This window comes from Carlito syrichta, unplaced genomic scaffold (assembly GCF_000164805.1).
Source record: "Carlito syrichta isolate Samal-C Ts95f unplaced genomic scaffold, Tarsius_syrichta-2.0.1 Scaffold311472, whole genome shotgun sequence".
Classification (NCBI taxonomy): domain Eukaryota; kingdom Metazoa; phylum Chordata; class Mammalia; order Primates; family Tarsiidae; genus Carlito; species Carlito syrichta.
In genome coordinates, this window is record NW_007255568.1 from 274911 (window position 1) to 297569 (window position 22659).

At 34.9% G+C, this 22659-nt stretch overlaps 1 protein-coding gene across 2 annotated transcripts in view; it reads left to right on the forward strand.

Annotated features, from left to right (window-relative positions):
- The window catches only part of GTF2A1L (general transcription factor IIA subunit 1 like), a 55206-nt gene that overhangs the window by 8437 nt on the left and 24110 nt on the right, over positions 1 to 22659 (forward strand). For both annotated transcript variants that reach the window (XM_008068681.2, XM_008068679.1), the window contains 3 exons: positions 12861 to 12913; positions 14013 to 14097; positions 15219 to 15796. In XM_008068681.2, coding sequence (XP_008066872.1) covers positions 12861 to 12913; positions 14013 to 14097; positions 15219 to 15796 — 716 coding nt within the window. The remainder of the gene's footprint in view (positions 1 to 12860; positions 12914 to 14012; positions 14098 to 15218; positions 15797 to 22659) is intronic.

Below are 22659 nucleotides of genomic sequence, written 5' to 3' on the forward strand. Positions count from 1 at the left end.
AAAGTCCTCCATTTCCTTAAGGTTTTCAAGTTTGTTTCCATACAAGTGTACATAGTAGTCTCTAATGATCTTTTGTATTTCTTCAGGATCAGATGTGACTTCATCTTTTGTGTTTCTGATTGTGTTTATTTGGGCTTTTTCTCTCTTTTTCTTGGTCAGTCTAGCTAGGGGACCATCGATCTTGTTTAACCTTTTGAAGAACCAGCTTTTTGTTTCATTAATTTTTTGTATTATCTTTTTGTCTTCTGTGTTCTGGATTTGGGCTTTTATTTTGGTGATCTGGATTCTTCTGCTGAAATTAGGGTTTTTGTGATCTTGCTTTTCCAGCTTCCTTAGGTTGTTTGTTAGGCTGTTAATTTGTGCTCCTTCCATTTTCTTCATGTGTGTTTGTAGGGATATAAATTCCCCTCTTACTATTGCCTTCATGGCATCCCAGAGATTTTGGTAAGATGTTTCTTCATTTTCATTTGTTTCCAGGTATCTTTTGATCTCTGTTTGATTTCATCATTGACCCAGGAGTTGTTTAGCATCATGCTGTTTAGTGTCCATGCCTTTGTGGGTTTTGGGGGGACCTTGTTGGTGTTAATGTTTATTTTTATTCCACTGTGGTCTGAGAAGGTGCATGGTAGAATTTCGATCCTTTTAAATTTGCTTATGCTTGATTTATGGCCAATTATGTGGTCGATCTTGGAATACGTTCCATGCGGTGATGAGTAGAAGGTGTATTTTCTGGTCTTTGGATGGAGTATTCTGTAGGTAATCAATTAAGTCCATTTGGTCCAGAGTCACATTGAGGTTCCGGATCTCCTTGCTGATTTTTTGTCCCAATGATCTGTCTAGGGTTGTGAGTGGGGTATTAAAGTCCCCAGTTATGATGGTGTTAGAGTGAATATCCTTCTTTAGCTTTCTTAGGAGTTGCTTTATAAAAATTTGTGCACCTGTGTTAGGTGCATATATGTTTAGGATAGATATTTCTTGTTGATGGAGTGAACCTTTTATCATTATGTAGTGACCCTCTATATCTTTTAAAATTTTTGATAGCTTCAGTGGTATTTTGTCTGAAATTAGGATTGCGACTCCTCCTTTCTTTTGTGTTTCATTCGCCTGAAAATTTGTTTCCCATCCTCTTACCTTGAGTCTGTGCATGTCCTTTCTAGTGAGACGGGTCTCTTGAAGGCAGCATATTGTTACCTGGTGATATTTTATCCATTTTGCCATTCTATGTCTTTTCAGTGGTACATTTAGTTCATTCATGTTCAGGCTAATTATTGAAATGTGAGAGTTCGTCCCTATCATAGAGTTCTTATAGAGTTGTTCTTCCACTTGGTTTATTGTCTTTCTTTTGTTTTTGGGGTTGGTTCATGTGTATTTTATTCTTTTTCCTGTACTCTTGTGAAGAACATTGTTCTTTTTTCCCCCTTTTCTTCTGTGTTTAGTACTTTCTTGAGTGTTTCATGTAGAGGTGGTTTGGTGGCAGCGTAAGTTCTTAGGGATTGGATATCTGGGAAAGATTTTAATTCTCCCTCGCTGATGAAGCTTAATCTGGCAGGGTAGGTTATTCTTGGTTGAAATTGTTTATCTTTTAGGACTTTGAAGATAGGGCTCCAAGCTCTCCTAGTTGGCAGGGTTTCTGTATATAAATCTGCTGCTATTCTATTTGGTTTTCCCTGGTAGGTGATCTGGCCTTTTTCTCTTGCTGCTTTTAGGATTTTTTCTTTTATGCCTACTTTGTTTAGGTGAATTATTATGTGTCTAGGAGTTGGTCTTCTCATTTGTTGTCTTGCAGGGGTTCTCTGAATCTCTTGTGTTTAAATTTTTGCATAATTGATTAGATAAGGGAAGTTTTCTTGAATGATCTCATGGAAGGTTTGTTCCAATGTGGTCTCTGTCTCTCTTTCTGCCTTAGGAAGGCCAATTACTCTTAGATTCTGTCTCTTGAAGTAATCGCTCATCTCTTGAAGGTTATTTTCTGTCTTTTTGAGCTTGTTTTCTGTGTTTTTGAGAGTTTGGGTTTGTTCTATATTTTGGTTCTCAAGCTCTGAGATTCTTTCTTCTGCTTGGGTAATTCTGCTTTCCATGCTTATCAGTTTGTTATTTATTTCATTCACAGTATTCTTTATTACTGTTATCTCAGATATCCGCTCCTTTCTAGTTTCTTCTTGAGTCTCCTCAATTCTTTTTAATCTCCCCATTAATGTCTTGATATCTAGGTTTGTAGTTTGAGACCCTTCATTCTGGGGGCTCTTCATTGTTTGCATTCCGAAGTCAGTTTTCTCACTGTCTGCCCTCCCAGGAGTCTGGGAGAGACCCATATTCTTCTTTTGGTTTTTCTTTATTTGTGTAGATTTTTCTCTTGTCTCTTAGTGGCTAAAGTCCCTTGAGTTCTAATCTCCAGCCTCTCCCTCTGTTTTTGTTGCAGGCAGCTAGCCTGCTGCCTGGGAGATCTGTGACTTGTCTCTGTTCAGCGTAGGGGAGGGGCTTTGTCTGCTGTTTAATGACATCACCGTGGGAACAGAGGTGGAGGCTCTGATAGGTGGGCGGGGTGATGCAAATCTACCTTGAAAATGGCGGAGGTGGTAGTTTTACTTTCACTTTTAGGGATGCTCGTGTGGGTCTCTAGGCGGGACCAGCTGCACAGCTGGGCGCTAGATCCGGGGTGCCACCACAGGCTGGGGTGGAGGAGAGGGTCGGGGGTTCCCTCCTCTGGAGCTGGAAGCCTCTGATCAGCACCTTACACAAACTCCCTTACACAAACTTGCGGTCACATGCTGAGTGCCTCAGCCAGGGTGGGACCGGGGCTCCAGATCTCCAAAGCTCCAGAGGGCTGTGGTGGCTTTGGGTCCCTCACAGGGCACTTCAGCCAGAAATGGGAACAGTATCTCTGTGGGGTGGGCACCCAGAGCCTCCCCGGGTGACTGGCAGCTTGGTGCTGGGTGCTGGTCATGTTGATGTAACCAGGGCGGGAGCTGGGATCCGGGATTCGGGATTTCCCAGCCAGCCAGAGTTACATATAGTGGAGCAGCCGCAGCCGGGCCACAATATCTGGCCCTGTGTGGGACCAAGTGTCCCCGGGCCTCGTACCAGTGTGGCTGGCGGTGGTCAGTGGGCTGCAGGAAGAAAAGTAAGAGTCTTTTTGGGAACTCATGTTTGGAGAGTCTCACTGATCCACCTATGCCGTTGCCATCTTCAGGAGTCTCTTGAAATAATTATTTTTTAAAAAGATAGTTTTTCACCTGGGCTTGGTGGCTCAGCCTGTAATCCCGTGCCTTTGGGAGGCTGAGGTGAGTGGATTGCCTGAGCCCGTGTGTTTGAGACCCGCCTGGGCAGGCGAGACCTCATCTCCACAATAAATAAAAAAATTAGCCAGGCGTGGTGTGCGTGCCTGTAATTCCGGCTACTCAGAAGGCTGAGGCGGAAGGATCACCGGAGCCCAGCAGGTCGAGGCTGCGGTGGCTGGGAGTGGCCACTGCACTCCAGTCTGGGCGACAGAGTGAGACTTTAACTCAAAAAAAAAAAAAAAAAAAAAAAAAAAAAGATAGTTTTTCTTCTTATTTTCTTCTCTATCATTTGTAATGAAGTTTAAGAGGAAATACATGTATCCTTTAGAAGTACATCATATGCTGGTTCCTATCTCTCTCAATATTTAGGTACCCTACAATAAGATTCTTAAGAAAAATAGCCTCATAAAATTGAAGTACTTCTTAATTATATTTCCTCATGGTATGGTTTTAAAAGACTGATTAAAATAACTTAAACTTCTACAACCTTTTTATCTCTTTTTATAACAAGTTCAAATTAAATCTACAATTGAATAAGTTATTTGCCTTTGTACTACCTTAAAATTTGTTTACCATATTTTCTTTGGCTGTATTATCTGTTTGTTTAGTAGTTTCCTGTACTTTCAATTCTTAGCATTTTTTTGGATTCAGGACTCACTTATTACTCTTAAAAATTAAAGACCCAAATAGCTTTTTAAAATATGGGTTGTCCACAGAATGGAAAAAAATATTTGCAAACTGTGTATACCACAAAGGTGTAGCATCCAGGATCTATAAGCAACTCAACACATTGACAGGAAAACATAAATAACCCCATTAAAAAGTGGGCAAAGTCATGAATAGATACTTCTCAAAGGAAGACACTCAAACAGCTAACAAACATGACAAAATACTGCTCAGTTACACTAATCATCAGAGAAATGCAAATCAAAACTACAATGAGATCCCACCTGACACTGGTCAGGGTGGTTATCATTATAAAGTTAAAAACATGTTGGAGAGACTTCAGAGAAAAAGGAATGCTTCTACACTGTTGATGTGAATGTAGGCTAGTTCGATCTTTGTGGAAAGCAATGTTTCTCAAAGAACTAAAAATTGAGCTGCCGTGTGATCCAGCAATCCCACTTCTGGGAATACACCTAAAGGAACATAAATCACTCTGCCAAAAAGATACCTGCATATGTATGTTTGTTGCAGCATTATTCACAATAGCAAAAAACATGGAACCAACCCAGATGCCATCAAATGTGGACTGGATAAAGGAAATGTGGTACATATACTTGATAGAATACTACACAGTCATACAGAAGAACAGAATAATATCCTTTGCAGCAATATGGATGCAACTGGAAACCATCATATTGTGTGAAATATAACAGAAACTGAATACTGCATTGTCTCACTCGTAAGTGGACCGTAAACATTGGACGCGTGAGCACAAAGGCGGGAACAACAAATGCTAGGCACTGCTAAAGGAGGGAGGGAGGGCAGGGGGATAAGGGGCCCACAACCCCCTTTGGGTACTATGTCCACTACTGGGGGAGTGAGGGTTGCTAGAAGCACAAACCTCACCTGCATGCAGTTTACTTATGTCGCAAATCTTCACATGTATGCCACAACTCTAAAATAAAACTAAATTTTAAAAAAATTTAAGGCAAAAAAATGTGGATTGTAAGCATCTATTCACTATATTAGAAGTTAAAACTGAGACATTTAAAAAATGTTGGCTTATTTAAAAATTCAGTTATATTTTAACACCTTATTTGTGAGAAATAACTTTTTTCAGAACAAAAAAAATAGAAGAGTGGCATTGTTCTACTTTTCTACAAATCTTGGTAGTGTCTGGCTTAATGGGATTTATAGAAATGAACTGGATTCTTATATCTGCTTTTATTTATTAAAATTTTATTGTGTATATTTCAGGTATACAAGATAAGGTTTTGAAATACATATAGATAGTGAAAAGGCTGTTATAGTCAAGCAAATTAACATATCTCACATAGATACCCTTTTTTAAAAAATTGTGGCAAGGGCACCTAAAATTTACTCTTTTAGTAAAGATCTTAGGTATAGTACAGTGTTATTAAGTATAGTCCTTATGCTCTATATTAGATTGCTATACTTATTCATCCTACATATCTGCAACTTGCAACTTTGACCTTTTCCTCCCATTTTCTCCCTCTCTGTCCCTCATAACCACTATTTTATTCTCTTTCTCTGTGTACTTGACATTTGTTTTTTAGGATTCACATATAAGTGAGATCATGGAATACCTTTTTGTGTCTGGTTTATTTCACTTAGCATGATGTCCTTCAAATTCCTCCATGTTGTGACAAATGGCAGACTCTTCTTTTAAAAACTGAATAATATTCCATTGCATATATACACTGCATTTTCTTTATCCATTGTTAGATACTCTGGTTGTTTCTGTGTCTTGACTATTGTGAGTAATACTGCAATTAACATAGGAGTGCAGATATCTTTATGAGGTAGTATATACCTGTAGGAGGGATTGCTAAGTCATAAGGTAGTTCTCTTTAAATTTCTTTATTTGCATTTCCCTGATGACTAGTAATGTTGAGCACCTTTTCATATACCTGTTGTCCATTTTTATGTCTTTGGAAGATCTATTCAGGTCCTTTGCTTGTTTTAATTTTTAATGTTTAATTTTGAAGATGTGAGTTACAATTCAGGGTTAGGTTTAAAAATGTTCATTACTTTGCCCATTTTTAAATAGTACTATTTGTTCTGCTATTAGGTTGTGTGAATTTTTATATATTTTAGTTGTTAACTGTTTATATGGTTTGCAAATATTTCCTCCCAATCTGTAGGCTGCCTTTTTATATTTTGTTAATTATTTCCTTTCATGTGCAGAAGCTTTTTAATTTGATGAAGTCTCACTTATTTATTTTTGCTTTTGTAGCCTGAGCTTTTGGTGTGATATCCAAAAAAACATGACCAAGGCTAATGGCCATTGCCAAGGAGGTCTTCTCCTGTGTTTTCTTCTAGGAATTTTATGGTTTCAGGGTTATGTTTAGGGCTTTTATCCATTTTGAGTTTGTGTGTGTGTGGTATGAAATAAGGGTCAAATTTCATTCTTTCACATGTGGAAATCCACTATTTCCAGTGCCATTTGTTGGAGAAACTATCCTTTCTCCATTGTGTCCTCTTAGTACCCTTGTTGAAAATTAGTTGACCATATGGTTGGGTTTATTTCTGGGCTCTATTTTGTTCCAGTGATCTTTGTGTCTGTTTTTATGTCAGTACCATACTATTTTGATTACTACAGCTTTTTAATATAATTTTAAATCAGAAAGTGTGGTACCCAGAAACAACCGAGTACCACATGTTCTCACTCATAAGCAGACCCTGAACATTTACCATAATATAAGAAAGAGACTGGCAGTGGCCATAAACTGCCAGGGGAGGTGTGTGTGTGGGGGCATAATATTAATAAGGGTACCTGATCTCAAATCAGGCAAAGTGGTTACCAGAGGGAGGCTCAAACTTTACCTGTACAGTGATCACTTGTATACCTAACTGAATTGTACCCCATATCTTTAAAATATACTTGAAAAAATGAAATTAAGTTGGAAAAAAAGTGATACCTTCAACTCTCTTTTTTTCTTTGAAATGTTTTATCTATTTAGTGTTTCATATAAATTTGATAATTGTTTTTTTCTATTTCTGTAAAGAATTTCATTGGAAATTTGATAAAGATTACAATGTATTTTGCTTTTGAGTGGTATGGACATTTTAACAATATCAATTATTTCAATCAATGAACATAGGATATCTTTTCATTATTTGTGTCTTCTTTAGTTTCTTTCATTAATGTTTTGTAGTTTTCAGTGTACATATCTTTCATCTTCTTGATTAAATCTTTTTTTTTTTTGAGTTGGAGTCTCACTCTGTTGTCCAGGCTGGAGTGCAGTGGCACACTCATGGCTACCACAGCTTCAACCTGCCGAGCTCAGGAAATCCTTCCACCTCAGCCTTTCAAGTAGCTGGAACTACAGGCACGTGCCACCATGCCTGGTTAATTTTTTGATTTATTGTAGAGACAACATCTGACCAAGTTGCCCAGGCTGGTCTTGAATGCTTGGGCTCAGGCAGTCTTCTCGCCTCAGCCTCCCAAAGTGCTGGGATTACAGACATGAGCCACCACACCTGGCTAGTTAAATCTTAAGTATTTTTTTAGTTGCTAGTGAAAATAGGATTATTTTCTTGATTTTTTTTTTTTTTTTAGGTAGGAAGTTACTTGTGAATAGAAATGCCATTTTTAAAAATATGTTGATTTTGTATCCTGCAGCATTACTGAATTTATTTAGTCTTTTTTTGTTGTTGTTGTTGGAGTCTCACTCTGTCGCCCAGACTGGAGTGCAGTGGCATGCTCCTAGCCACCTCAACCTGGACCTGCTGGGCTCCGGCGATCCTTCCGCTTCAGCCTTCCGAGTAGCTGGAACTACAGGCGCATGCTACCACGCCCAGCTAATTTTTTGATTTATTGTAGTGATGAGGTCTCACCAAGTTGTCCAAGTGGGTCTCGAATCCATGGGCTCAGGCAATCCACTCACCTCAGCCTCCTAAAGCGCGGGATTACAGGTTGAGCCACCGAGCCCGGCTTGAATTTATTTATTCTAATGGGTTTTTTTTTGTGTATGAAGTCTGGGATTGTCTACATATAGGATCTTGTTATCTGCAGGTGAAGATAGTTTTACTTCTTCCTTTCCAAGTTGTATGCCTTTTATTGTCTGATTGCTCTTGCTAGTACTTCTGTGTTGAACAAAAGTGGTAGGAGTGGGCATCCTTGCTTTATACTGGATCCTAGAGAAAAACTTTCAGCTTTTCCTCATTGGTTATGATGCTAGCTGTGGTTTTTTTCATAGGTGACCTTTATTATATTGAGGAAATTTTCCTTTAAACCTAATTTTTTGACAGTTTTTAATAAAGACAGGATATTGAACTTTGTCAGAAGCCTTTTCTGCACCAATTAAGATAATCATGTGGTTTTTATCTTTTATTCTGTTAATGTAATGTATCACATTGATTTATTTGCATATTTTCAATAACACTTGCATGTCAGGGATAAATCTCACTTGGTTGTGATATATAATCTTTCCGATGTGCTGGTAAGTTTGGTTTGTTATTATTTATTTATTTTTTTTAGTTGGGGTCTCACTCCATTGCCCAGACTAGACTGCAGTGGCATGCTTACGGCCACCCTAGCTTCGACCTGCTGGGCTTCGGCAATCCTTTCACCTCAGCCTTTGAAGTAGCCAGAACTACAGGCATGCGCTATCATGCCCAGACAATATTTGATTCATTGTAGAGATGAGGTCCTGCCAAGTGGCCGGGCCAGTCTCAAACCCATGGGCTCAGGCAATCTGCTCGCTTTGGCCTCCCAAAGTGCTGGGATTACACGCTGAGCCACTGAGCCTGTCCGGTTTGTTAATATTTTATTGAGGTGTTTTGTACCAATATTTATCAGAGGTAATTGGCCTATAGTTTTCTTTTCTTGTGATATCTTTGGCTCTGGTATCAAGGTGATGCTGGCTTCATAAGATGTTTGGAAGTATTCCCTCTGGTTCTATTTCTTGGAAGAGTTTAAGAAGGATTCGTACTTATTTTTCTTTGAATGTTTGGCAGAATTCAACCATGAAGCCATCTGATCCTGTGCTTTTCTTTATTGTGAGGTTTTTAATTTACTTACATCTCTTTATTTAGCATATCTTCTTTTAAATTCAGTCTGTTCTGATATGTTGTTTTGTTAATGTATATGAAAAAAATCTAACCTTCTACATATACATAATTGGCAAAAAGGGAAGTATTTAAATTTTAGGCAATTTGATACTACACTAAAACTCAACAAGTGATAGTTTTTAAAAAATATTTTTGCAGTAGTAGCCTTTATTTCAGATATGATAACACTATTTCAAAGTCAGGGTAAGCAAGCAGAAGTATGTTTTTCCTTGTATACCCATACTCAAATGTCAACATATAGCTTCAGGCCATTCTTAACAAGGAGCAAGTGCAGAATCAAGGTAGTATCTGTCAACAGAAGAGCTATACTAAAGCTACGTATCAGCCCTGGAAGTCAGAAAACACAAGTGATCTTGTGCAGTGATTCTCAACTTTAGTGTACTTCAGAATTACTTGGATTATGGAAAAAGCACCCTCAGGGAACTGAAGGAAAATCACCAGATTAAGCAAGCCTTTGGTCTCAAAATAAACACAAAAGAGATTAAAAATACATAAGTTATTCCTCGGGGAGGGGGAAAGACAAAATACACTGTAATATAAAAGATCAGCCATTTACTTACTATATGACTTCTCTGAACACAAGAAGTAGTTTCCAAGAGGTCAGCTGCAAGGTAGAATCTAGACCACAACAAGGAACTTTTTGGAATGTTCCACTAGGTTTTGTTGGTGTATCTTGCACTTTGAGTGGCTCTTTAACACAGGTGTAATTTTGTAACACACATTTGTTATTTGGAAAATTTTGATTCACTGTGTTATGCAGTTAAAACATTGGTATACAAGATTTTAAAAATCATTAATTGATATAATCATGCATCTCATTTACTGTGGTAATATAAATGTTCCAAAGTCAAATTTTTGCTTGAATGCTTTTATCATTGGCAAACAGATACTGTTAGTTTTTCTTAAATTGGTGGGCATGCTCACTTTATCTTCAGAAATATGTCTACCAAATACCTGAGTCTGAATAACCATAGTTATTCTTTCAGGTAAAAATGGTGTTTATTGAAAAAAGAGGCTATGTTAACTCTCAACTTAATAGCACAAATGCTTTTCCTCCTACGTTTTTGTACTTCTATATGCTGCTGAAATGCTTTATCTGTTTTTCACATTTCGTCTCACAAAACACTAAAAGGAGGTATACTTGGTAGTTGAAATTTAGTATAATTATATAAATAATTTTTAGGTTATACCCAGGACCTTCTTCATAAAACAGTTTTTTTTGTTGTTGCTGCTGTTTTTGTCTGTTTTTAAAACTGTGAGTGGCAATGGAGAACACACTGACCACTAGCAAGGTTTGATGTTGCTGCTGTAACTCATACTAAGGTGCTTGAAGTTTTACTTCTTGCTTTTGCATCATCAGTGAAAATATCAACAGAATAGAAATATTTAATGAGAAATTAAAAAGGAATATATTGTCTTGGTATATGAAAAATAACCTTGACTTCATGAACACCCTGAAAGAGTCTTAGGTTCCCTCAGGGGTTAGCACATTATACACTGAGAACTGTTGCTCTGTAATTAGCATGATAGTATATCATATCGAATCTACTTTTGAAAGAGAGAAATGGGATTCTATTAATAATTAGCTTAGAAAAACAGGTGTAAACTGGAATTGTCCTGGGCAAACTGGGACATGTAGTCACCCTATGATTTCCTTATTTCTAGGGAATTTCAAATTAGCTGGTCCTCATGTCATAATGACGTTTTAAACAAGACTATCATTCATTATGGGAGGAAGGGAATGCAGAACAGGGACATCAAGAGATTTGTAGCTTTCATCTTTGAGCGTCAACCTATGTCTAATTGTTCTTGAACTTAGATTTATTGAAAATTTCAGCAATGTGATTGGTTCTTTAGGTGATTTGAGGATTAAAATGTTCAGTTTGGTCATCAGAAGGTACCCTTATGATAAAGAGTAGTTACAAAAAAGAAATTGAGAAATTTTTGAACTTCTCAAATAATGTGACTTGGATATTAAGATTTGGAATGGTTCAAAGCAAAACTAAGAGTTGTAAATCTCACTGTACAATGTATCAAAGAATTTTTAATGGTGGATGGAAAAAATACACATATAGTTGTGAGTATTGTTATGCCTATTATAATAAACATTTAAAAAAATTATGTTTGTGAGATTAAATTCTTGCTGTGTTATAAAATTTATTAAATTTAATATTTCTAGAACATATACATGAAGGTCAAAATTATAGCACTTAGTTTGAGTAGAACCACACTTTCAGTGAAAACTTAATTGGTTTTTAAAACCATCTTGAATATTTAAAAAAATGTGTTTCAGGTACATTTAATGGTATACATAACTTGTGAACATATATAATGTATATAACTTGTGAGTTTTGTATTAAAATCAAGTAGGAGCTTTTTGAAACTTCACTATAAAACTTATTTAATGCTTTTATTCTGATGTCTATAAAGAAACTTTAAAAACTCTCTTATAGTTCTGTTTGATTTCTTTTAAATATAGAGAATTATCCTTCAAGATTTATTGCAAGGTATCTAAAAGAAGATGATTGTTGCTACTTTTCCTCAAGAAATTCATTTAATTGCTTTAGAAAGTATGTTAACAGATTCTTGTTTCCTCTCAGGCTATGACTTAAGCTGTAGCAGCTTAAGCTTTGTTCACTTTAGCTAATTAAGACTAATACTATTGTGTTCCTGCCACTCCAGTTCTTTCTAATTTAGCTTTTTAAAAAGAATGTTTGTTAATAAGCAAAGCCATAGATAAACAGGATAAAAATAATCTGTGCTTCATTAAGCATCAATCTTCAGCCTTCTATTGTCTTGATGTGGAAAGAGTAGTTAGTTTGAAAAATGTTTGCTCTTCTAAATTGTTTGTTGTATATGATAGAGCCGTTTTAGTATCAGAGATAGATCTCTGGGGGCAGTTTTTCTTAATGCATTATTTGAAAAACAGGCCATAATAAACTTTTTACATGCTAAAAAGTTTCTGTTTCAAAAAAAAGACAACATGACATTCTAAGTCATGTTTAGCTGGGTAAAATGAACCTTCAGCATTTAAGGTTTGATCAATTGAGATCCTTTTATGCTGTAGTTACTATTTGTTTTTTACATTTATTTTTTTAAATGATAGATTATATTTGCAACTAGTTGGTTAACCTTCTAGATGCATTATAAATGAAGGGATGGTTAGCAAATTGGCAAATAATAAAGAAAAAAATACTGGATTCTAGCTTTAATATAGGTTGAGTTGGCGGTCTCTTGTGCATTTTTTGTATCTTTTTCTTCATAGTTGTATCTGTGTTACTGTTCTTACTTACTTATTCCTAAAACAATATAGCTGTGCTTACTTGGCCAAAGTACTGTAGATAGCTTTTCATAAAATGAATAATTGAATAATATTTTGAACCTATGAAATTTAGAATGAGTTTATATTGGGTTACATATTCCTGCTAAATATTATAGTTTCTTGGAAATGTACCACTTTAGCAAAGAATACGTTTTCTCCCCCAATAAAAAGTGATAGGAGAGATTTAGTGCTTCATAGACTTATTAAAGACCATCTAGGTGTTTTGTTATATATTTTTGAAGTACAATGTAGTATTCACAATGAGATGTTTGCTTTTGGTACTTAAAGTAGTTTACTTGTGAAATCTTTGTCTAAAGTTGTTGCAAAAATAAAATCAAATACTTTGATTTTTACCTCACTTGGAATCAAGACGTTTAGAATTCACCATGTCTCAACTTGTTAATGATAGAAAATATTTAAAAAAAATAAGCTATGCTTAGCAATTGTATTAAATTGATAAATTCTAATGAATATATAATATTTTGTTCTCTATGCAGCATCATTAATTCCTGCTGGTAGAACTCTTTCACGTTTTACTACAGCAGAACTGGTATGTAGATTGTTTAAAATGTATTTTAAGATATGTGCCTCATTTTTAGTAAATGGTGGCAAAATGCTAAACATAAATATAGATCATAGTCCTCCAGTTGAATGGGAGAAGATGTGGTAAGGAATGGGGAGACAGGACTAGGTTCTATAGCACAGATGTAGCAAAAACTCAGGGGTTGCAGACTTGACATTTTCTTACCACCTTTTCCTATCTTCCAGAGCAGTTTTTAGTGTCTGCAAAGACTGTATCTATAAGGTTAGGAAATTTCTGAAGTTATGTTGTATGGGATTTTAATACACTGTGTAATGTCATATACTTGGTAGAGCTCAAAAAGATAATTTTGATGTGGTATTTTTTTCTGATTTTTTTCCCCATCCTCAGTTGAATGATATCATAATTTTTAATTAAATTGGAATATTTTGGTCATTTTCTAACTTTGTGAAGTCGAATTTGTTTATATTTCTTCCCTGAGGTCTTGAAGGTAAATAAATTACAAATTAACTTAGAAAATCATACAAGTACTGGGTTGAGAGAATTGATTTTTATCACATTCTCACCAACATTGGTATTATTTTTAATCTTTTAAAATTTTGCTGATCTGAAAGGCCAAAACATTTCCTTGTCTTTGATTATGTGTATTTGATTTTAAAGCCCTAGGTTTAATTATTCCAAAATAAAACATGTATGACATCATATTATCTACTTTAAAATATCATTAATGATCAACTTAAAGACTAGCGGACCCTTAAAGGCAGCTGTGGTTCTTACATTTGACAACTTGAGAATCAATGGGCCAGGAAAGCTATGTCTTGAGCAAGTTTTATGAACCAAGTTGATACTATTCATTAAGACTTACTGGATTCATTGTTACTAACTGCAGAATAGAATTCTTTTAGATCCTTAATGGGCTGATCTAAATAAAATACTAAAAAACTGTTTTATTCCAATAATTCAGTCCTAATGTTAAATGTTGTCAAATAATTGTCCTATTGTCTGGAATCAGATTTTTTTTTTACCTCCTATGAGATTGTGGGGCAGAGGGGGAAGGCAAAAAGTAAAGTCCTTTTTTAACTTACTAATATAAATTTCTTATATTTAGGGCACCTCAAATTCCAGTGCAAACATTACTTTTCCTGGTTATCCTATTCATGTACCAGCAGGTGTGATGCTACAGACTGCATCTGGTGAGAGTATAGTCTAAGAATATATTTTGTTTTTAGCATTGGTACTCTTTTTCTGGACCTCAAGTGTCATGATTTTTTTTTTTTTTTTTTTTAGAGTTCAATTAGCCATGTTTTGTTTTTATTTTTATTTTTATTTATTTATTTTTTTGAGTTGGAGTCTTACTCTGTCACCCAGACTGGAGTGCAGTGGCCGCTCCCAGCCACCGCAGCCTCGACCTGCTGGGCTCCGGAAATCCTTCTGCCTCAGCCTTTCAAGTAGCTGGAACTACAGGCGTGTGCTACCACGCCCGGCTAATTTTTTGATTTATTGTAGAGATGAGGTCTCACCTGCCCAGGAGGGTCTCGAGCCCGCGGGCTCAGGCAATCCACTCACCTCAGCCTCCCAAGTTATCTAAATTTTAGCAAATACAAATAGAATAACATCTGCATCCCTGTTAACTCTATTCAAGGAAAACGAAAGATTAGGTTGATTTACCTTTGCCTCCTTTCTTATTGGAGATAAACCATAAATCTTATGGTTTATTAGAAAAAACATCTGAAAGTTTGGAAGTTAACCAACTTCTGCTTTTCAGAGCATTATTTCTTGATTTGAAAAAGGATCATACTTACTCTTTGGATTGTTGTAAAGATTAAGTAAAGCACCTAACTCAGTGCTCAAAAATATGTATTTTCCCCCTCCTTTTTAGTGTTATTTTAAAGGAAAGAAATAATTAAATTCTTTTTTGGAATTGTTATATAGTATTTTAAATATATGAAATATATTATGTTTGTTAAAGTCTCATTTTAGGTTTATAACATTAATTTCTCAAACAATGGAAGAGGTTCATGGATTAAAAATTGGTGACCTGTATGTATCTCAAAATGTGCCTTACAAGTAATAGAGGGAAAAAGGCTAGAAGTTAAAGCAAAACAGATAAAATTTAAGTAAGAATAATACATATTTATTGTAGAAAAAAACCAAAAAAGTCTGAAGAATAAAATAAAAGCTCCTAAGATAACCACTATTAACATATCGTTATACTTCCTTCCATCCAGCCTCTTGGGGATAAGTGAATAATTTTTTGTTGTTGAAGGAAATTAGAATTCTATTATACTTACAATTTTGCTTTTTCCTTTTCAAGGTCACCTTTATAAAGTCAATGTACCAATTGTGGTGACACAGACTTCTGGAAGAGCAAATATTCTTCAGCAGCCAACTCAGCAAGTATTTCAGCAGATTGGGCAGCCTTCAATAATACAGACTAATATTCCGCAGTTGAATCCATGTTCTTTTCAAGCAACTACTGAAAAATCACAGAGAATTGAAACTGTGTTACAACCACCCACAGTTCTACATTCTGCACCATTAGTTAGGAAACACTTAGAAAATGCCACAAGTGATATACTTGTACCTCCTGGAAATGAGCAAAAAACTTTGTTGAGTCAGCAGAAAAATTGCCAGGGTATCAGTCTTCCAGGTGTTGTGTTTGCTCCACCAGTCTCTCAAACAAATTCTAATATGGAGCCCAGGCTCAGTGTTTCAGCTAACATGACTCAAAATCTGCATTGTGGGCCCCTCTCCACAGACCCTCAGGAGGCTCTCCACCAGCACACGACTGATATTCAGCGTCACATATGTAAAAATAGGATAAATGGATGTGATTCTGAAAAGCAGCCAGGAAATATAGAGAAAACCAGCAGCACACTTGTATCAGAGAAGGTATAGTTTTTTGTTCATCTTCTTGGGATTAGGGGACAGTGGCCAGTAATTAGACATCCTGAATATTTTAAAGCTGTAAGGTTAATAGGAATTATATATATATTTCCCCTAGAATATTGTTTCTTTTTTGAGTTGGAGTCTCACTCAGTCGCCCACACTGGAGTGCAGTGGCCCCTCCCGGCCACCGCAGCTTTGACCTGTAGGGCTCTGGCGATCCTTCCACCTCAGCCTTCTAAGTAGCTGGAACTACAGGCGTACGCTACCAGAATATTGTTTCTTTATTGTTTTTAATATAGTCATCAATTCTTAAATTTTCATGTTCAGCATTTGTAAACTTTTTTATTTCAGTTGATGAATTAGAATATTTCTTTAAAGAAAATGCATTTGTTTTAAGTTAATCTACTTTACCACTCCCTTACATTAGAAAAATTGGTTTTTGTCAACAGATAAAATTTAAAAGACCTAGAAATTCACCTCAGTAATTTAATGAATATTTGAGATAATTCCTTGTCATATTTAATATACAAAAGAAATTCACAAATATTTTTTTCTTGCTTTACCTGATTTTTTTGAATTCTCATTTGAAAGTCTTTCCTATATGAGGAGCTATCTTGCTAGTAATTTTGTTTCTCCCTTCCTACTAAAATACTGGTTTGATTTAATTTGGAATTCAAACCACTAAAAAATAGCTTCTAATTAAATTTCCATGCTGAAGATAGTTCTGAATTATTAATTTCTAAGGAATTCATAGTGATGGTAGAAAGATTCATAGGAGATTTTGGGTTAGAAAAACTAAAAAAAATTACTTTTTTTTTTTTTTTTTACAAATATGTCTATGGCTAATTCCATTTACACAATTTAGGAGATGCAGCAAATAAAGGTTTATGCTCCAGCTGATGGTTAATTTAAGTCTTTATTCAAGCACCACTGTATAAATCTGTAGTAATGGACAGTTAAGTACCACTTAAACATTCTATTTTCAGAATATTTAAAATTTTTTAGGTAGGGGAAAGGTAATAGGGTATAGTGAAAGACTGTGAACAAAGAAAATGACTATCAGAAATCATTTGACCTGTTTTAGAATGTTTCAGATATTTGATAAAACATATTCAAGATCTCTTAGCAAATCTACTTTTAGTTTGGTATAAGGTATTAAGATTAAAAAGTATTTTTTGAACATTTTTTCATAACATTTTTCACATAATATAGAAAATCTAGAAAAATCAATGTAAAATAAACTTATAACTGTGAAACATTTGGTCTAGAAGTAAGAATAACTACAAATTTAAAACGTGTTTTTGTAATTTATTTTGGATACTTTTTCTCTTGGATTTGTATGAATTTTGCAGATTTTTGGCATAATGGGTCACTTGTTCTGTTATGTATTACATGTCATCATGTACTTTTGCTGATGTGGGAAAATAGGTTAGTTAAGGGATATTAATCAAGGATTGTTTAGGGGGTAGTAGTTGAGAACTTGAGTTCTGAGACTATAATAAATTCAAATTCCAAGCTCACTACTTACAAGCAAACCATGTGATGTTACTCTCTGAAATTCAGTTTTAGTCTGTAAATTAGGCAAAATACCAGCCTTGTGATTTTTAGAATTATCAGAGATAATGTGTTTAGAGTATTTAAAGCTGCTGGCACCAGAGTAAGCTTTAGATTAGTGCTATTATACTTTATAGGTTGTTATATGTTAGATAACTTTTCATATAACTTGTCTGTTAGTTTTTAAATAGATCTGTATTTACAACAACAATCCAAACATACAAGAATATATATAAAATGTTTATTTACTGTAGGATATCTTTAAAATAGCAATTTGGTAAATTTATGCTGATCTAATTTTCAAAACATAAGTAGTTTTTTTAAATTGGTATCTTAAAAAAAATTACAGTTCATTATACTTATTTACTTTTCCTGTGTTATCCACTACCAGAGAGCTTAAAGATCTGTATAGGTTTAACATGTATGGATCTGTGTGGGCTTAACTTTGTTTCATAAAATGTATTCCTGACAGCTTTTGATTCAGCCCCTTGTAACTTCTGTTCTATTTTCTGTATCTGAATTGGACTATTCTAGGACTGTTCTTTTTAAATGAAGTCATACAATATTTGCCCTTTTGTGACTGGCTTTTTTTTTTAAACTTAGAATAACATTTTCAAAGTTCATTCATGTTGTAGCATGTGTCAGAATTTCATTCATTTTTAAGGTTGAATAACGTGATAATTTGATAATTTTTAAAACTCGTAAATACTTATAGAATCTGTTCCCTTTTCTTCATTTCTACTATCATTGCCCTGATTGTTTCTCAATGTAGGATAATATAATAGTTTTTTAACTATTTTATCAGCCTTTGTTCTCTGCTGCTTCTTATTCCACACTTAACCAATCCATCCTAGAGATTAAAGGCCTAGGCTTCAGGGATCAGAGCTGTTTTGAATTCTTACTCTATTCCTTAATTACTATGTAACTTGGGCAAGTTACTCATCTGTAAAATAAAGATACCAGTATCCACCATAGAATTGTGGCAACAGGATTAACCAAGGTTATCAATGTAAAGTGCTCAATAGCACACTGCCTGGCACATGGTAAGTGCTCAGTGTGTGTTAGCTGTTATCTTTCTTCCTGGTAGAAGCTGTTATCTCTCTTTCTGGTGGTTTCCAGAGATCTGTTCCAAATGCAGCCTATGTCTTTTCTCTGCTTAACAATTCACTGACTGCCTATCACCTATATGATAAATAAAATTAAGCTCCATAATATGGCACATAAGGAGCTCCATGTTCCATCTTTGCCAAAGTTTATTTACTCTCCTTTAGTACTTAGTACTTTACTGCTTAGTACTTTATTGGGAACACCAAACTGTGTGCTAGCCTCTTAACCTTGTTGTTTCCTACCTCTCTTTTATCCCTTCTGCTTTAGTGCCTGTATTTTCTTTCCACCATCTTTTCCTCTGGTTATTCATTTATCACCTTCTCCAGAAATCTAACCTTTCCCCCATTACTAGAGTGGTTGAAGCTCTTCTGTGCTGTGTCTGTCATAATGTAGTACAAAGATACATTAAATGTTCTGTTTGCATTGAGAGGTACCTTTTATTTATCTTTGTATACCCAGTACCTAAGAAAATATATATAATCAGTATATTAGAGTATAAGCTTTTAAAGGACAGGATCTATAATTAATTTGGCTCAGTGGTTCTCAATTCTGGCTGAGTATTAGAATCATTGGGACGTTAAAAAAAAAAGTTCAGGTCTACCCCAAGGGATCTATTGGGTAGATGCATAAGTGCGTAGTGTTTTTCTGCTTTCTTAAATGGTCTTCTGAGCCTGATGGTCTTCTTGAACATGGAGAATTACTTGGGTTAAAGTGGCCCTCTTTGAAATGACAAAATCATTTTCTTGCCATCCCTCCCTTGATGGCATTCTCCCTGTACACAGCACAAATGTTTGGAGCCACCTCTGCTGCCTTTACTCTTCTGTTAAACAGCAGAATATGTCAGAAGTGTTCTTTTTTTCCACTTGACACTAACTTTCTTCAAATCTGCAAAATGCAAGGCATATTCACAAGCACAGCATTGTCACTCCAGATGACAAATGGTAAACTCCCAATACTGCAGTGTCAAATACCATGCCAAAAAAAAAAAAAATTGCTATGAACTTAGGCATCAACTTAGTAGGTCTAATTGGTCTGGAGTGGGTTCTAGTATCAGTATTTAACAGCTTCTGAGGTGATTGTACTATGTAGTCAGGGTTAAGAACCATTGATGTGCCTCAAAATCAGTCTATAAATGAAAAATGAATGGAGTGAGGGAATAAAGGAGTGTATAACTTCAAGTAAGAGTTTTCATTTTTCTCACAAGTCCATATTAATACTTTCTCTAAAAGATAAAATGTCATATCAATAGCTATTTGAATTTAGAATTCAGCTAAATTGAATAAATGTTCATTTTAAATTGAATATATGCCATTTTAAAATTAATATATCTAAATCAAAGATTTTTAAAACCAGATATGTGACACTTATTGTAAGACAAAATCTAATTTAACAAAAAAATGTTTTGTACTTGTCAAAATATTTTGAGCAATATTTCATGCCAAATAAGAGTGGAGTGGCATGGGATGCCACTTACATGGTCAGGTAATATATAATCATCCTTGTCACTATATTATAATACATATCTGGATTAGGTTCCTGTTAAGAATTAGAGAAGCTATGCCCACTGAATTTGATGTAGTTTAGGTTGAAATGTGAAAATGATGTATCTTATAGCTTACGTTTCTCTTGTTTTATATTTACCCCCACCTGTGGGTCTTTATGAAATTCTACCAGTCTTTACTAACCGTTGGAAAAAGATGACTCTTTCACTAGAGTAAAGCTTAAATTGAAAAGGCTGGAAGCTGGGTTTGGCTCACAAAGCTTTATCTTGAGGCATCCTGTTTACTTAATATATAACCCAGGTACAGAAGCCACACACAATTGAAGACACCTCAGTTAAACTGAGAATCTTGGATGTTATTGATCTGGTTTGTTTAGAGCAGAGAAAGAAAATTGAAGCATTGCTTCTATCAGATGACATCATCTGGATTAGAACTGTTGACATTTCTTCACATTTGGCCAGAATTCATAAAAGAATCAGTAGTGTCTTCTTTCCTTTAACATTCAACAGGATAAAAATACCAGTGTTTAGGGTAGCCAGCATCTGATTTTAACCATTGATACCATCAAATAGTTTTTAATGTTGGAAGCCACCTTTTTTTTTTTTTTTTTAAACTGGAAACTGACATCTTTGTAATAATGAAAAGTTTCATTAGCAAAATTTGTGTTTTGTACACTGATTGAGCTCCTGAAATCCTTGGCAAGATACGGTTTTGCACTTTAGTAAAGAAAACACTGCTGTCTGTGGTGTTTTAGTGTGCATTAGTGCTAAGACACAGCGAGTAATTCTAAAAGAAATGTCATCTACTGACATAAAACTCAAATGCATTAGAGCCAAGGTTTTGAATTATTGTCTTTCCCAAGACATTTATAAAACTAAAAAAGTGGGCAAAATGTTAAATTCTTCATGAAGAATTTTTGACTTTCCAAAGTACAATGCTTGAAGCCCTTGCTTGATCCTTGGGGAAACATTTACTATTTTTGGGAGGGAGCAAAAGTTCCCTCATAGCAGTTTGACTTGGAAGGTCTCATTGATGATCTGTGTGGCAGATGTTTGGCTATATGAAAGACTTAAATCTTTCTATTCATGGTCCTGCAGCATCAATTATGGATGTTGCTGCAAAACTACTGGCTATTTCGGTCAGATTATCACCCCAGAAGGCATTGGAGTCAGACAGTCATGTGAATTTTCCAATGCTTGGTGGAAGTGCTCCTGAAGAAAGAAGTTGAAAAATGATAAAACTCTTTTCCGGTTACTGAAATTAAATTTGGATTTATAATCTTACTCCTTTCTCAGAATAAAGAGGATCTCACTAATTCAAGGAAAATAAGATGATATTAATAAATTCAATTAGAAGAGTTTGGACTCTTAGTATTCCTTTATAAACTTACTCTCATCTGGCAAAGTATCATGGGAGCTCTAATTCATTTTTTTTTAAACAAAAGATCTTGTGGTTTAAGGTTTTCAGTACTTGTTATTAAATGAATAGCCAATTTCAGCATGTGATTTAGACCTGGGGCTAAACTTATAATTTACTTCAAAATTGGATTTATAGGGGCATAATATACATACAGTAAAATTTATCTTTTTCTACATACAATGAATTGCAGGTATACAGTATGAATTTTGATAAACACATGCAATTATATAACTACAAATGAATTAGAGGACATTTCCATTACCCCAGAGTTTCCTCATGTACTTGTGTAGTCAACCCTCCTTCTACCATAGTCCCTGGCAGTCACTCACTGATCTTCCTTTTGGTATAGGTTTACCTTTTCCAGAATGTCAAACAAACAATTGTGCAATATGTAGCTTTAGCATAATACATTTGAGATTCATCTGTGTTGTTGCATTTGTCAGTGTATTCCATTGTATGAATGTACCACAGTATGTCTACTTGGGCAGTTTCCAGTTTTTGTGAATAAAGAGCCTGAAAACATTTATATGCAGGTTTCGTGTGTGTAGGTACTTTTATTTTGAGTAAATACCTTAGGAGAGGGATTAGTTAGGTCATATGATAGATGTGTGCCTATAAGAAACTGTCAAATTCATTTCTAAAGTGACTGTATTCCCACCAGTAATGTATGGTGGAATTTTGCATTTCTACCAATGATGTATAATACTTGTAGTTGTTTCACATCTTTGCTATTTAACATTGTCTTTTGGAGAGGAGAAGTTTGTGATTTTGATGAAGTCCAATTTATCATTTTTATTTTTCAACTTCTGCTTCATGTGTCTTATCAAAGATTGCAAAGATTTTCTCATTTTCTTCTAAAAATTTTGTAGTTATAGGTTTTACATTTAGGCATGTGATCTGTTCTGGGTTAGTTTTTTTGTATATGGTACAAAATTAGGATTGAGGCTTTTTTTTTGCATATGGAGATTCAACTTAGTATCATTTGTTGAAAAGATTACCCTGTCTCCATTGAGTTGTCCATGCATATGGAATATCTAAATAATAAATCAATAAAAATCAATGACTATGTGTTGGTTTATACATGAACATTCACTCTGTTTCATTAACATTAGCACTTTTCACTAGTATGCACTGTCTTGATTATGGTAGCTTTACACAACGTCTAGACATCAGAGAGTGTAAACCTTTCAAATTTGTTCTCTTTTAAAATTTATTTTGGCTATTTTAATTCCTTTATGTTTCAATATCAGTGTTAGAATGAACCTGTCAATTTCTAAAGGAAAA